The sequence below is a fragment of the Neomonachus schauinslandi genome, chromosome 6 (assembly GCF_002201575.2).
Source record: "Neomonachus schauinslandi chromosome 6, ASM220157v2, whole genome shotgun sequence".
NCBI classification, from domain to species: domain Eukaryota; kingdom Metazoa; phylum Chordata; class Mammalia; order Carnivora; family Phocidae; genus Neomonachus; species Neomonachus schauinslandi.
The window spans coordinates 65635228-65652038 of NC_058408.1; the positions used below are offsets into that span (position 1 = coordinate 65635228).

General features: G+C 36.8%; 1 protein-coding gene across 8 annotated transcripts in view; it reads left to right on the forward strand.

The window, feature by feature from the left end:
* Positions 1-16811, forward strand: part of CDC42BPA (CDC42 binding protein kinase alpha) — a 330947-nt gene that overhangs the window by 220863 nt on the left and 93273 nt on the right. For 7 of the 8 annotated variants that reach the window (XM_044915969.1, XM_044915970.1, XM_021689881.1 and 4 more), the window contains 2 exons: positions 6215-6462; positions 14953-15058. In XM_044915969.1, coding sequence (XP_044771904.1) covers positions 6215-6462; positions 14953-15058 — 354 coding nt within the window. The remainder of the gene's footprint in view (positions 1-6214; positions 6463-14952; positions 15059-16811) is intronic. The other variant, XM_021689882.1, reaches the window with a different exon arrangement.

A 16811-nucleotide genomic window follows, 5' to 3' on the forward strand; every position in this document is an offset into this window, starting at 1 on the left:
CTTCATCAAAATAAAAACTTGTGTGCATTGCATCAAAGGACATTTTTAAGGAAATAGAAGAAATTATTTGCAAATCAAGTATCTGGTAAGAGTTTGATAACCAGAATATATAAACAAGTCCTTCAGTTGAACAACAAAAGGACAAACTACCCAATCAAAAAATGGGGAAATAACTTGAATAGACATTTCTCCAAAGAGGATATTTTAATAGTCCATAAGCCCACAAAAAGATGTTCAACATCATTAGTCATTAGGGAAATGAAGTTAAGATACTACTCCATACCTACTAGGATAGCTAAAATGGGGTGGGAGGGGAGGGTATGAAAGGAACAAAACAAGTGTTTGCAAGAATGTGAAAACAGTTTGGTGGTTCCTCAAAAAGGTAAACATAGAGTTACCACATGACCCAGCAATTCAACTCCTAGGTGAGAAGAATTGTAAGCAAGGACTCAAACAGATACTTGTACACCAGTGTTTTTTGAAGCATTATTACAATTATCAAAAGGTAGAAATAGCTCAAGTGTCCATCAACAGATGAAGAAGCAAAATATAGTTTTTACATGCAATGGAATATCATTCAACCGTCAAAGGGGGTGACTCTCTGATACATGGCCCAACATGGATGAATCTTGAAAACTTTATGCTAAGTGAAAGATGCCAGACAAAAAAGAACAAATATTGTACAATTCTACTTGCCTGAAGTATCTAGAATAGGCAGATTTATTGAGATAAAAAGTAGAATCAAGGTTACCAGGGACCAGGTAGAGTGGGTAATGGGGAGTTATTCTTGAATGGTTAGAGAATTTCTCTTTGGGATAATGAAAAAGTTTTGGAAATACATAGTGGTCATAGTTGCACAACATTCTGAATGTAATTAATAGCTGAATTCTACACTTAAAATGAATTCTTCTCTTAAAATGGTTAAAATGGCAAAACTTTATGGTATATGTATTTTACTACTTAAAATTAACCATAAACCATTGAATTATACACTTTAAATGGGTGAATAATACGGTGTGTGAATAGTATCTCAATAAGGCTGTTGAAAAAAAAAATACTTTTCAGTTCTTGTGATCATGTACTACAAGAGCTTTTTACCCTGTTGTATTAGTTTGCTGGGGCTGCTACAAATTACCACAAACTGGGTGGCCTAAGAAACCAGAATTTATTGTCTCAATCATTGCAACTAGATGTCTGAAATTAAAGTGTTGGTGGGGTTGGCTTCTGATGGTTTGCATTCCTTGGCTTATGTATCACCTGGATCTCTGCCTTCTTCCTGTGTACAAGACCATGAGTCCAAATTTCTTCTTTTTATAAGGACATAGTTCTATTGGGCCCACCCTAATGACCTCATTTTAAGTCAATTAGCTCTGTAAAGACCCTACTTTTATTTTCTTTTTTTCCAGTCTTATTGAGATAAAATTGACAAATAAAAATTGTATATATTTAAGGTATAAAATGTGATGTCTACATATATGTGTACATTGTGAAATACGTACCACAACAAGCTAATTAACATACGCTCATACCCTCAGTTATCTTTTTTTTTTTTTTGGCTGAGAACCATTAAGATCCACCCTCTTAGAAATTTCAAGTACATAATACAATATTGTTAACTTTAGTCACCCTGCTTTACCTTATATCTCCAGAACTTACTCATCCTACCTGTGTGAAATTTTTGAACTCTTTCACGAACATTCTCGCATTTCCTCCACTCCCCCCTTGGCAACTACCATTTTACCCTCTGCTCCTCAGAGTTTGACTTTTTTAGATTCCACATTTAAGTCAGATCATGCAGTATTTGAGACCATATTTTTAAATACACATTCTGAGGGGCGCCTGGGTGGCTCAGATGGTTAAGCGTCTGCCTTCGGCTCAGGTCATGATCCCAGGGTCCTGGGATCGAGTCCCACATTGGGCTCCCGGCTCAGCGGGGAGCCTGCTTCTCCCTCTGACCCTCTCCCCTCTCATGCTGTTTCTCTCTCGCTTGCTCTCTAAAAAATAAATAAAATCTTAAAAAAAAAAAAATAAATAAATAAATACACATTCTGAGGTACTGGTGGTTAATGCTTTAACATGAATTTTGGACGGACATAATTCACCCTTAACACCTGTATTTTTCACTTGAAAGTGTGAGACAAGCATTTACATTCATTACATAACTATCACATAATTTTATTTTATTTTTTTTTTAAGATTTTTTTATTTATTTGACAGAGAGGGACACAGCGAGAGAGGGAACACAAGCAGAGGGAGGGAGAAGCGGCCTTCCTGCCGAGCAGGGAGCCCGATGTGGGGCTCGATCCCAGAACCCTGGGATCATGACCTGAGCCAAAGGCAGACGCTTAACGACTGAGCCACCCAGGCGTCCCACTATCACATAATTTTAATGATATTAGAAGGATATCCACTTAATCCAGTTCTCTACTATTGATAATTTATGTTTCACTTTTGCAACACTGTCATTACAATGAACACTTTTGTGCATTGCCTTTTTGATATTATTTCTTAGAACAGATACCTAGAAATGAAATTGTCAGATCACTTTAAGGCACTAGATGCGGGCCACAAATTGTTGCAAGTATAAGAGGCATTTCTTGCCTTATTAGTAGATTGTTTATTAATTATATTTTTTCTTTGTGAATTATTCCTTTATTTGCCTTTTTAATTTTAGAGTCTGAATATTTCTCTTACAATTCATATAAACTCTTCGATAGCGAAAATGATACTTTTTCTTCCATTTTTCTACAACTATTTATTCATTTATCTTTTGACCTTTAATTTTGGTCTTGTTTCCTTTTCAAATCACAGGAGGTTTGTTCTTATTTTCCTTGGTGTTTCTTTTATTGCTTCAAAGCTTAGCTTGTCCTTTTCTCAGAGTTTGTTAAGTATATAATTCTGCCTTTTCCTGGGTGTTTCTATTGGGTTTAAAAATATTTAATTCTAGGGGCGCCTGGGTGGCTCAGTCGTTAAGCGTCTGCCTTCAGCTCAGGTCATGATCTCAGAGTCCTGGGATCGAGCCCCACATCGGGCTCCCTCTCGGCTGGAAGCCTGCTTCTCCCTCTCCCACTCCCCCTGCTTGTGTTCCCTCTCTCGCTGTGTCTCTCTCTGTCAAAAAAAAAAAAAAATTTAATTCTAGTCACATATACTTCTGTATACTTCTAAATATATTTTTTTTCATGGTTTATATCCTTTATTTTCCAAGAAAATTAATTATCAAGACTCAGTATTCATTAGCTAAAGCAATGTCTAACAACGGATGAACAAAGATGATTTATTTTTCTGAATGTACAAAATTCTGTCTCTTGAAAAAATTTCAACCACATAACCTCCCTTTTGACAATGTTGTGAAATTGTCCTGTGATTTCTTTCAGATATTTATAAACTACACCATAGGAGATAAGTTATTTTTTTAATAATACAGTATAATGAACATCTTGTTCATGCAACTGTCCATGTACTTAGCTCTCCCTACCAAAGCCTATCAGTGCTTACTTAGAATTGTGCTTGGTTTAACAAACATCATATATACAATCTAACAACCCCTAAATAGTTATCAGTTTATTAAACTATTGAGAAGTGTGGGGAAAAAACTTCTAAATATATTTAAATCTAAGTTACCTGGAATTTGTTTTGCTAGATGGGATGTTGTGAGAATCATTTTGTTCTTTTGTTGCTGAATTGGTGGTTCCAATTAGTTAATTACTGCCTTCCTTGGTGATTAAAGACATCTCATATATTGAATAAAATTATTTGGGGATAGAGCTCTGTTACACTGAGATTTTATTAAAGATTTGTATAGTATATTTTAATATCTGAAAAGAACATTCTTCTCTCTTCCTCTTTAACTCCTTTTTGCCGCCAGGATTTTCTTTGGCATTTTTACAAGTGTATTTTACAAGGAACACCTGTGTGCCATCTCCTATATTTAATTGTTTTTTATATTTACAAGGAATATAACTTGAGAAATATTAAATAGCTATACATTTAATCTTTCAAGTAGTAGGTATTTTTCTATATTGTTTCAAGTCTTCTTTTATGTCTTTTATAAAGACTTGTCCTTTCTTCATATAATTCAGACAAGTTACTGTTGTTATTCCTCACATGCATGTATTAGTTTCTGATAATTTTTCTTTGATTATTTTTGCTATTAATAATGAAATTTTTTACTGTGTTTTATTATTGCTCATTCCGCTCCCCAGGAATATTGTTGATTTGTGTTTATCTTACCTGCAGTTGCTTTACGCAACTTTATCAGGTGTAACATTTTTAGTGGATTTATTTACATTTTGTGGGCAAACAATTCTATGGAAATTATAATGGTTTTATCACTTTTCTTTCTAATATTCATTTCTTATAATTATGCACATGTTACTTGCTCAGACAGAATATCTAAAAACTAATACTAAGAAATAATGGCAGACACCCTTTTTGTGATTATTCCTTAATCTCTTGTATGTATTTCTGGTGCTTCACCAGTAGGTATTTTTTTGTCTGATAGCTGGAAAATGGGTAAAGGAGAATCATTTTACTGTTTTTTGTTTTGTTTTATTGTGGGATTCGGAGTAGTATTTGGAATGGGTATTGGATTTTCTCAAATACTTTTGGACATGGATACCTAGTGAGATTATCATATGGATTTATTTTAATTTAATACATTAAAGTAATGCCATCTTTGCACATTTATTAACAAGTTTATTAGTATTAAATTACCTTCAATAGCTGCAGTAAGATCTATTCTTTGGGGTAGAGTGTTCTTTTTTACATATGGTTTGATTTTATCAACATTTTGACTTTTTTTACATCCTTATCAACAAGTGACTTGAGTCTATGACTTGTTCTGATGGTATCTTTGTTAGGTTTTGATATCAGGGTAACTTTTGCTTGAAACGTAAGTGCATGCTGCTGCTATCCCAACAGCCAAACTATACAAACCAGAACAGCAAACTAAGATTGTTTTTTAGGTGATGAAAAAAGTGAAAGAGCCATATAGGTAAATGGTCAGGACTACTGATGTCGATTTAGGCCTCATTTTTGTGGAGATGCATGGAGCCAGAGTCGGACTGGCTGTGGCTCTTCCCAGTTCGGCCGAGCGTTGCGAGACAGGCTGCCCCCAAAATGCTGGATGGTCCGAGTCTTGCGTGCAGTAGGTGCTCCATCAGTAGTGCTTTAGTAAATGGTTAAATAGTACAGTGGATACCCCAGAGACAGTTCTCCAGCCCAACTGATGTCTCTGGGTTCTTTTTTTTTTTTAAGTATGTACCTCAAATGTGAAGAAGTGAGCATAGTTTTCTTTCAGCTTTAAATCAACTTCTGTTAACAGTTTTTCAGCCCTTATTACTGTTGTCAAAAAAGGACACAGTGTCCTCCAGAACATGATTCATTATATCACTAAACATAAACCCAGGTTCTTTGGGTTTTAAAAATTTATCCTTGACCCCCTGGGAAAATAGCATATAGCAAAGTAATGGAAAAGTTCCAAAGCTCAGGAGGTCTTACAGGCATAATCTCTGTATGTTTCTATTCACCCTTTAGCCGCAGTCTGGAAGAAGCTTTGGACTTTGTGTTTTCCTTGCACCTTATTACTGAGAATGTATTTCATCCAAATTTCTAAGAAGTTGGCTTTCAACTAAATTTCTTGTGTCTAATGCCCTACCTAAATGTCAAGAAACCTATCATTTTTTTCTAGTGGTTGTGAAAATGTTTGATTAGACCTTTGTCTTTCTCCCTAGACCATTGGAGAAGCCCCCTCTCTTTCCTTTTTGTACATTCTAGCTCTGTCATTCCCTAGCCCCATTTAATCTTCTAAAGACACAAGCATACTTATAATCCTTTATTGGTTCCACATCAGAAATAGGTTGCAGTTAGATTTTTCTCTCACTCCATACACCAACAATAATTGTGTTTACTTTAGAAATTTAAATATAAACAAATAATTATGTAACTATGAGCAGAAATTACAGATAAATATATAATCTTAGTGTAAAGAAGGCTATAAAACACAACATAATAACAGAATACATACTGAGAAAAGTATTTGCAACATGTGGCCGACAAAAGGTGAATATCCTTAATAAAGAAATATTGTTTATGTGGTAATATACAAAAATAATATTCAGTTATATGAACAGTTCTTTATATTATAGAAAGAAGTTATTATTTGATATTTTATTATTCTTATAGATGAACCAATTTTTTGTTATTACTTCTGTAGCAAAACCAAATTAGTTACTCGCCAGGACTGTGCAGCATAGAACATCAGCAAGAGATAACCAAACTAAAGACTGATTTAGAAAAGAAAAGTATCTTTTATGAAGAAGAATTGTCTAAAAGAGAAGGAATACATGCAAATGAAATTAAAAATCTGAAGAAAGAACTTCATGATTCAGAAGGCCAGCAACTTGCTCTCAACAAGGAAATTATGATTTTGAAAGACAAATTGGAAAAAAACAGGAGAGAGAGGTAAGAATCAAGTTATTTACTCTTTAATAAATATTTCCTGAATGCCTATTATGTGTCAGGGGTTGGAGATACATGGGCAGTCCACATATCCCAGTTCTACAGAGCCCAAAGTCAAGATCAGTAAATAGGAAATTATACTACAGCATGACAGGCAAGCACACGGGATAGTATAAGTGCAGACAAAATGCAGGAGCTCCCATAGACGAGGCACAAAGGATAACTTTGGTATGTCTGGGTTTTTTGGACAAAATTATGTCTAAGTTAAGACCAAAGAGATAAATTATCTAACTGTGGAAGAGTGTCCAGATAGACATAGCAGAATGTGCTAGGATGGAGAGGAAAAGAGGGGAGCATGGCACATTCAGAGACTAGGCTGTCCTGATGGTGAAGCCATAGAGGCCAGGTGAGAGGGTGAGAAGTGGGTCTGCAGAGGGAAGTAGAGGCAAGATCATGAAGGAGGGCAAGGAGTTTGGGCATCATCCTGAGGCCATTGAAGGCAGGTGACAGGGTGGTGCTCGTGGTTTTGAAAGATCACTCTTGTTTCTGTGTGGAGCGGGACTGAGAGGGGCAGATGGCAGGTAGGAACCTGGCTGTGGGAAATGAGCAGGACTGTAGGTGCTGACCTCGAAGGTGGAGGTAAATGGGCTCAGAGCATGCTCTGAGCATGTGGGCTCAGAAGGTCCCAGAGACCCAGAACCTGGGTGCCATAATGGCCAGATGTGAGAAATTGCTGCTGGGACCTGGGACCTTATTTTTAGGCAGCTGAATGTATGCTATTGTCATTCGCAACTTATTTTGGAAACCAAAATTTATTTACTTTGGTCCATTCATTCAACAATTTTTTTAGGACCTATGGTGGGTAAAGCACTGTTATGGGCCCTGGGAACGTAGCAGTGGATAGACAAAAAAAATCTCTGTCCTGTAACTATGAGCAGAAATTACAGATAAATATATAATCCCTGGGGTGCTCCAGTTTTTAGGACTTTGGAAATGAGGAAGAAACAGCCAAGTGGACAGCCAAGAATGATAGGAAGAAGACCGGCTGATTTGGTGTCCTGGAAACCACGTGATGAAGCATATCAAAATCCTTTAGTTAGGCGAAAGACTACAAACAAAATAAGTAAAATATAGAATATATTAGGTAATGATAAATGCCAAGAACAAAAAATACAGCACAAGACAGGGCCATGAAGCATTGAGGGGGGCAATTAAATTCTCTGTATAGACAGGTCTGGGGAAATTATGCTGAGAAGGTAATTGAAGTAAGGGCTAAAGAAAGTAGGGAGGCATCTCTACAGATGTAGGAGAAGAGTACATGGAGTACAGTCTGTTAAAAAAATAACGAGAAGGCAAAACTAGGGAGACAGTATACAGATCAGTGCTTGTCGGGGCTTGGGGGAGGGTGGAGGTGTCGAGGAGGATGTCCAGGGCAGTTGCAGCTACTTTGTGTGATGCTGTGATGGTGGGTGCATGTCGTTGAACATGTGTCCAAACCCTGACGTAAGCTGTGGAGTTTGAGTGATGCTGATGTGTCCACTGCAAGTTCACTGACAAAACACATGCTCCACCCTGGTGGGGGTGGTGTTGTGGGGAGGCTGTACCTGTGTTTGGGGGGGCAGGGGGTATGTGGGAAATCTCTGCTATGAACCTAAAACTTTTCTAAAAAATAAAGTCTATTAAATATAATAATAAGGAGGCCGATATGGCCAAGGTAGACTTAAGGGGAAAGTATAGTAGGAGATAAGTATGAGAGGGACCTGGGCCAGATCGCACAAGGCTTTGTGACAGGTGACTTCTGGTTATTTGCTCTGAATAAAACCATTGCAGGGACGTACTGTGGGATTTCGAGTGGAAAATTGACAAATACTGGGTTGTGTTTTAACAGGGTTACTCTGACTACTGGGTTAAAAACAGTCTGACTTAGATAAGAGAAAAGCATGGAAATGATTTAGAAGGCTATCACAGTAGTCCAGGCCCAAGAGGATGGTGGGTTGGCCTATGGTAGAGGCAGAAGTGGTGGAAAGACATGTTGGAATTCTGATACTCCTTAAAAGTAAAGACACTGGTCTCTGCTGGTGGACTAGATATGGAGGGAGAAAGGAAGAAGAAGAAGAAGAATCAAGGATGATACTGAGGTTTCAGGTCTTAGCAGTTAGGAGATTGTAGTTACCATTTAGAGAGGAACAGTGCGAAGGAAGCACGTTTGGGATAGGAGTATTACTGGGAGCTCATTTTAAACATGTTTGAGATGCCCACTAGACACCCACATGGAGATGTCAAGTAGGTCATTGGGTAGATCAGCCTGGATTTTAGGGCTAGAGATAAAATCCTGGGAGTAGTTTATCACTCACATGGTTTTTAAAACAGTGAGACTCTGTGAGATCACTTAGTGATTGGTAGAGATAGAAAAGAGGTTCAGCACTGAGCCCTGGGGTGCTCCAGTCTTTAGGACTTTGGGAATGAGGAAGAAACAGCCAAGTGGACAACCAAGAATGATAGGAAGAAGACCGGCTGATTTGGTGTCCTGGAAACCACGTGATGAAGCATATCAAATCTGTCTACATGTTACGTGAGATGAGGTCTGAATCAAGTAAGATGAGGTCCAAACAATGACAGTTGAATTTAACAATATGAGGCTTATTGGTAACTTTGATAAGAGCAATCAGTGGAACAGGAGGGGCAAAAACCCGACAGTGGGATCCAAGACTTGAAGGAGAGCAGTTGGAAAACAGAATAGTGGTGGGAATCTCTTAAAAGCAAGCAGTGCAAGGAAGCAGTAGCTGGAGGAGAAATTTATCTCAAAAGAAGTTATTTTTGCCTTTTGTTTCTGTTTTTAGATGGGAGAAATAACACCATGGTTGTAATCTGATAAGAATTATCCAACAGGTGGAGAAAAGTGCAGAAACCATGTAACTTGAACAGGTGTATGAGTGGAGGATTTGGCCTGAGCTGTGCAGAAACCTAGAGAAAGAGAAGAGAAAGTAGAGTGTATGAGGAAGGTAAATAGGGTGGTAAGGAACTTGTTTATATGTGGAGCTCTCCTGAGTTGGGCATGTTGAATTTGAGGTGCTTGGTGAGACATCTTTGTGGAAATACCAAGTCAGCAGTTGAAGCAAGCCCAGAAAAGCTTCAGATTAAATTCAGAGTTCATCAGTGTAACAGGTAATTGGATTCAGGTGGTGCGGTGGATGAGCCAGCTCAGGGGAAGTGTGCAGAGAGAGAGGTCGAGCTCTGGAACGGAATACCCAGGAGCATTGGTATTTTGGGGAAGGACAGAAAGAGGGGAGTCCACAGGGCAGAGATGGAGACTGGAAATCGGAGAGCATGGTGTCACTGAAGCCAAGAGAAGGTAGCATTTCAAGAGGGAGGAAATGGACGATGCTGTCAAAGGTGGCGGGTAGATTGGGTGTGGTAACAGGACTGTGGCCGGTTGTGAGAGAACAGGTTTTTGAGGTGGTGGCGCAGCAGAAGCCAGATTTTGTGTGGTGAGGAACAGATAGGTGATGAGGAAGTGGATACAGCACACCCTGTCAAGGTTTCCAGATGGTTCCCAGTGAACAGGAAGGCAGGGAATTGGCAAATGAAGCATGACATAGGGTTCAGGGAAGAGTGTGTTCATTTTGTTTTCATATGGAAGAGACTTCAGCTTTGTTTAGTGCTAGTAGGAAAAAACAAGAAGAGTTTTACATAGAAACTTTACTCAGTTTATTTGTGTACATATTTTTTCAAAAGGCTTCTTTGTAATTTTTCAAGTTTTTGTCATTGTTTGTTATTTGGAGTTGCTTCTGAATCAAGATGATTTTTTAAATTTTATTTAAATTCAAGTTAGTTAACATATAGTGTATCATTAGTTTCAGGGGTAGAGTTCAGTGATTCATCAGTTGTATGTAACACCCAGTGCTCATTACATCACGTGCCCTCCTTCATGTCCATCACCCACTTACCCCGCCCCCCCACCTCCCCTCCACAACCCTCAGTCTGTTTCCTATAGTTAAGAGTCTCTTGTGGTTTGTCTCCCTCTCTCTTTTCATCTTACTTTATTTTTTCTTTCATTCCCCTATGATCCTCTGTTTTGTTTTTTAAATTCCACATATGAATTAAATCATATGGTATTTGTCTTTGACTGACTTATTTTGCTTAGCATAATACATTCCAGCTCCATCCACATCGTTGCAAATGGCAAGATTTCATTTCTTTTTGATGGGTGAGTAATATTCCAGTGTGTGTGTGTGTGTGTGTGTGTGTGTGTGTGTGCGTGTGTATATACACATCTTCTTTATCCACTCATCCATCAGTGGACATCTGGGCTCTTTCCATATTTTGGCCATTGTGGACATTGTTGCTATAAACATTGGGGTGCAAACATAACTAAATTTTGACTTGATAATTTAAAAAAAAAATTTTTTTTTAAGATTTTATTTATTTGACACAGAGAGAGACAGAAAACAAGCACAAACAGGGGGAATGGCAGGCAGGGGAGAAGCAGGCTCCTGGCTGAGCAAGGAACCTGACTGGCTCAGTCAGTTAAGCAGCTGCCTTCTGCTCGGGTGGTGATCCCAGGGTTCTGGGATAATTTTTTTAAAGTGGCATGTTTGCCTGCACACAGGATGGTTTATTTTCCCAGAATTTATAATTTAAAATATAATTTCATTTATATTCACTAATATAGTGATGTAAGAAGTTTTTAAGATTAGGGGCGCCTGGGTGGCTCAGTTGTTAAGCGTCTGCCTTCGGCTCAGGTCATGATCCCAGGGTCCTGGGATTGAGCCCCGCATCAGGCTCCCTGCTCGGCAGGAGGCCTGCTTCTCCCTCTCCCACTCCCACTCCCCCTGCTTGTGTTCCCTCTCTCGCTGTCTCTCTCTCTCTGTCAAATAAATAAATAAAATCTTTAAAAAAAAAAAAAAAGACGTTTCTAAGATTACATTTTTAAAATCAGCCATTATTCAGGTTCTTTGTTGACTTGGAATCAATCATATGAAATTACTCAGAACAAATCCACATTGAATTTCATTTACTGCTAAGATATAAATCTCTTTAAACTTTTTTTATTGAATATAAGGTGACACACAGTGTTACCTTAGTTTCAGGTGTACAACATGGTGATTCTCTACAGGTTATGCTGTGCTCACCAGTGTAGCTACCATCTGTGACTGTATGACACCATTTCAGTATCATTGACTAGATTCTCTAGGCTGTGCCTTTTATTTCTATATCTTATTCATTCCATAACTGGAAGCCTGCACCTCCTGCTCTGCTTCACCCATTTTTCCCATCCTCCACTCCCCTTCCCTTCTGGCAACCATCAGTTCTCTGTATTTATGGGTCTGATTCTGCTTTTTGTTTGTTCATTTGTTTTTTAGATTCTACATGTGAGTGAAATCATATGGTATTTGTCCTTCTAGGTCTGGCTTCTTTCACTTGGCTTAATACCCTTTAGGCCCATCCATGTTACCACAAATGGCAACATCTCATCCCTTTTTATGGCTGTGTAATAGTCCATTGTGTATGTATATACCACATCTTCCTTATCCGTTTGCCTATTGATGGACACTTAGCTTGCTTCCATTACCTTTGCTTTGTAAATAATGCTGCAGTAAACATAAGGGTGCATATATCTTTTCAAATTAGTGTTTTCATTTTCCTCAGGTAAATACCCAATAGTGGAATAACTGGATCATTTCTATTTTTAATTTTTTGAGGCACCTTTGTACTGTTTTCCACCATGACTGCACTGGTTTGTGTTCCCACCAACAGTGCACAAGGGTTCCTTTTTTCCACATCTTTGCCATCACTTATTTCTTGTCTTTTTTATGTTAGCCATTCTGGCAAGTGTGAGGTGATATCTTATTGTGGTTTTGACTTGTATTTCCCTGATGATCAGTGATGTTGAGCAACTTTTCATGTGTCTGTTGGCCGTCTGTATGTCTTTAGAAAAATGTCTATTCAGGTCTTCTTCCCATTTTTTAATTGGATTACTTGGGTTTTTTTGGTGTTGACTTGTATACATTCTTTGTATATTTTGGATATTAATCCCTTATCAAATATGTCATTTGCAAATAACTTCACCCATTCAGTAGTTTGCCTTTTCGTTTTGATGATGGTTTCCTGTGCAAGTTTTTTATTTTGATGTAGTCCCAACAGTTTATTTTTGCTTTTGTTTCCCTTGTCTTAGGCATATCTAAAAAAAAAATATTGCTATGGCCAATGTCAAAGAAATTACTGCCTGTGTTCTTTTCTAGGAATTTTATCAGGTCTAACATTTAGATCTTTAATCCATTTTTATTTTATTTTTGTGTATAGTGTGGGAAAGTGGTCCAGTTTCATTCTTTTGCATGTGGCTGTCCAGTTTTCCCAGAACCATTTATTGAAGAGACTATCTTTTCCCCATTGTATATTCTTGCCTCCTTTCTCATATATTAATTCATCATATAAGTGTGGGTTTATTTCTGGGTTCTCTGTTCCATTGATCTTGTGTTTATTTTTGAGTCAGTACCTTACTGCTGTAATTACTACAGCTTTGTAGTATATCTTGAAATCTTGTAGTATGCCTCCAGCTTTGTTCTTATTCCTGAAGACTGCTTTGGCTTCTTGGGGTCTTTTGTGGTGCCGTACAAATATTAGTATTACATGTTCTAGTTCTGTGAAAAATGCTGTTGCTACTTTCCTGGGTATTGCACTGAATCTGTAGATTGTTTTGGCTAGTATGGGCATTTTAGCAATATTAATTCTTCCAGTCCATGTGCATAGACTGTCTTTCCATTTGTTTGCATCATCTTCAATTTCTTTCATAGTTTTTAGAGTACAGGTCTTTCACCACCTTATTTAAGTTTATTCCTAGCTATTTTATTTATTCTTTTTGGTGTGGTTGTAAATGCAGTTGTTTTCTTAATTTCTCCTTCTCCTACTTTGTTATTAGTGTATTAGTGAAATGCTACCAATTTCTGGGTATTAATTTTGTATCCTGCAACTTTACTGAATTCATTTATTTCAGTAGTTTTTTTTTAGTGCAGTCTTCAGGGTGTTCTAGTTATAGTATCATGTCATCTGCAAATAGTGACAGTTTAACTTCTTCCTGACCAGTATGGATCCTCATATTCCCCCTTTTTTTCTTTGTCTGATTGCTGTGGCTACAACTTCCAGTACTATGTTGGATCGAAGTGGTAAGAGCGGACATCCTTACAGGAAAAGCTCTCAGTTTTTCCCCATTATGGAGGATGTTTGCTGTGGCCTGGACTTTTATTTTGGGGAAGAGTTTTGATTACCGATTAAATTTTTTTACTAGTAATTGGTCTGTTCAGATTTTTTGTTTCTTCCTAATTCAATTTGGAAGATAGTGTGTTTCTGGGAATTTATCCATTTCTTCTAGTTTTTCCAATTTGTTGGCATACATTTTTCATAGTATTCTCTTATTCTTTGTATTTCTGTGGTATCAGTTCTCTTTTGTTTCTGATTTTATGTATTTGAGTCTTTTTTCTTGATGAGTCTGGGTAAGGGTTTATCAGTTTTGTTTATCTTTTCAAAGAACCAGTTCTTGGTTTCATTATGGGTTTTTTCTCTTTTAATCTCTATTTCACGTATGTCTGCTCTGATCTTTATTATTTCCTTTCTTCTATTCACCTTGGATTTTGTCTTTTTTTTTTCCTTCTCATTTAGGTATAAAGTTAGATTGTTTTTTTTGAGCTTCTTATTTCTTGAGTTGGCCTGTATCACTGGATATTTCCCTCTTAGAACTGCTTTTGCTGTGTCAGAGATTTTGGACCACTGTGTTTTCATTTTCATTTGTCTCCATGTATTTTTTTTTTTATTTCTTTGATTTCTTCATTGACCCATTGGTTTAGAATATAAGCCTCTTCATCTGCATTTCAGGTCAGTGTTTGAAAACTGATTCCCCTTTCTCCCTTAGGTGGTTTCCAAAAAGTCTGTTTAGCACTATGTTTACCTCTAAGGGTGAGTCAGTTGTGCCTCTCAGAACTATCATTTTAAATAAGTTTTATAATATTAAATTTGTTGTGTATGTATGCATATGTGTGTAGGTAGGTACCTAGGTAAGAAGAAAAGGAAGGGCTGAATATATTGAGAGAACTATTGGAAATTTCACTGAGGGTTTGCTAGAAATCTTGAACTGAGTATAAGGAATCATGCTGGGGCCCATGTATCCCCCTCTTTCCCTAACCTCTTCATTTTCCCATACTTTCTGGTACCTATGCAACCAAATAAGGTGAGCACAATCATGAAGTCTACAAATCACAGATGTCTTCTCAGATTTTCAAATGAAAAACAAAGTAGATGTTGTTAGGCAGACAAGTCTATTAATTAAAAGAGACTGATTGTGACTTTTAATTTTAAGGGGGAAGATAGGGATTTGGCACATTTAACATATGTGACTTTTCAGAATAAAAGCATACGGTACAGTAGCCAGTCGGGGATACCATTATTTTAACTTTAATTCCATTCCTTTTTTTCCCCCTCTTATGTTTCAAATTGTGTTAGTCAAAGTGAAAGGGAAGAATTTGAAAATGAGTTCAAACAACAGTATGAACGAGAAAAAGTATTATTAACTGAAGAAAATAAAAAACTGACAAGTGAACTTGATAAGGTGAGTGATACAATCTAATTTGTATTCCCTGAGCATATGCTAGATGTTCAGCACTGTGATAGAAATTGTAGAAATAATTTTATGTTTGATGCACAGTTTGGGTTTACTATTCCTCCTTATATACAAGGATTACCTAGATGGTATAGGCAAGTTTTCATTATACCAGTCTGTATAGGAGTTCTGAGGAGAGGGTTTTACTTATCTCATCTTATTCTTTGTCCCATTTATTTTTTGATCCTCTATTCTTTATTTCACTTTCCATCTATTCTCTTTTTCACTCTTTCCTGTCATACTTAGCACTTACTCTTTCATGGCTGTTGGAGTTAAGCTGGCCATTGGCAAGAGCAGGAATATTTAGGCCAAACTGGAGAACTTTTGACAACTATGATGTCCTCCTATTCATGGTGGAAAACTGCGAGTAGCTAGAAATAATATCATTGGTAGGTAGGAATCCAGGGAAACCAGCTCTGCCTAAACTGCTGTAGCTTGAGTAAAGAGCAGAACCATAGATTAAACTTAGACTCAGCCAGATTTGTGAACAAAATGTCAAATACTTAAAAGGAATGTTTTTCTGTTTAGTAGCTGAGATTTCTTGAACCGCCATTATTCTGCATTTCTTTTGTCAGTTCTTAACAAACAGTTGTAAAAATCCTAATATTATCCAGACGTTTTAATAATCTTATTTATATTTAATTAAGAACATTTGGGTAATTGTGTTTTATAATGATTTCTAGGACTTTCCTCCAGTAAAAGTATTTTGTTCAGTTATTAGTTATTCTAATAACAGATTGAAATACCATGACTAAATAGTCATAAAAGAGAGACTTTTTATTGTCTCTCAGTTTTCCCTTGTGTTCCATGCATCTTTCACTATTTTCCTCATGACTGTTAGGTTCTTTACACATTTAATGATGACTTTGCTTGTTTGCTTGAAAACTATTTGAGAAACAATTCCATTTGTCCATTTTGTAAAGTCTTATGGAGCTGATGTACACAGACACTGTGGGAAGTGGCCAGAGATAGTAAGTAGTATGAATGTTTTGTTTAAAGTACGAAGAGTATATGAAGGTGATTGTGTAACTCTTAGTTATTTCCACTAAAATAAAACTAACAGTATTTGAATTTTATCCAAATAGGTCACATAATTTTTATTTCATGTGTTTGACTAATATGACTATAAAATTAAACATTATTTCTGTCTATTAGAATTTAAGATTCTGTTAAGAGTTACCTTGACGTAAGAAATGCAATTAAACTCTAGAAGGCCTCTGCATGTAGTATCAAAACAAATTACCTAGTAAAAAATGTATATAGTTCAAGAAAAATTATATTAAATAATAATCAAATTGAATGTAGATCAAATCTTGTATTCACCCCTTGGTTTTATTTCATTAGTAACCATAAAGTTCTGCCGAGTTTTCCAGAAATACATATTTAGAGATAATTTGTAAGCAATACTCTTTTTGATTCTGATGAGATGCAAAGGATAAAAATAAAAGCCTGTCTCCTAAGTTAATAAAAGTAGAACATTACCTTTTCTTACTACATTGAAAGGTATGATGAAGGATGAGTAGAACTTTGAGAGCAAATTTGTATGGTGGGCAAATATTTAATGACAAATGATAACAAGGAAATATTTATTCCTGGAGAAATAGAGATGGATCTGGGTTCTGCTACCTTTTAAGCCTCTTCCCCATATTTATTCCTTCTACAGCATTTGCTTCTCTTCCTCCTTAACTCTCAGTTCACCTTA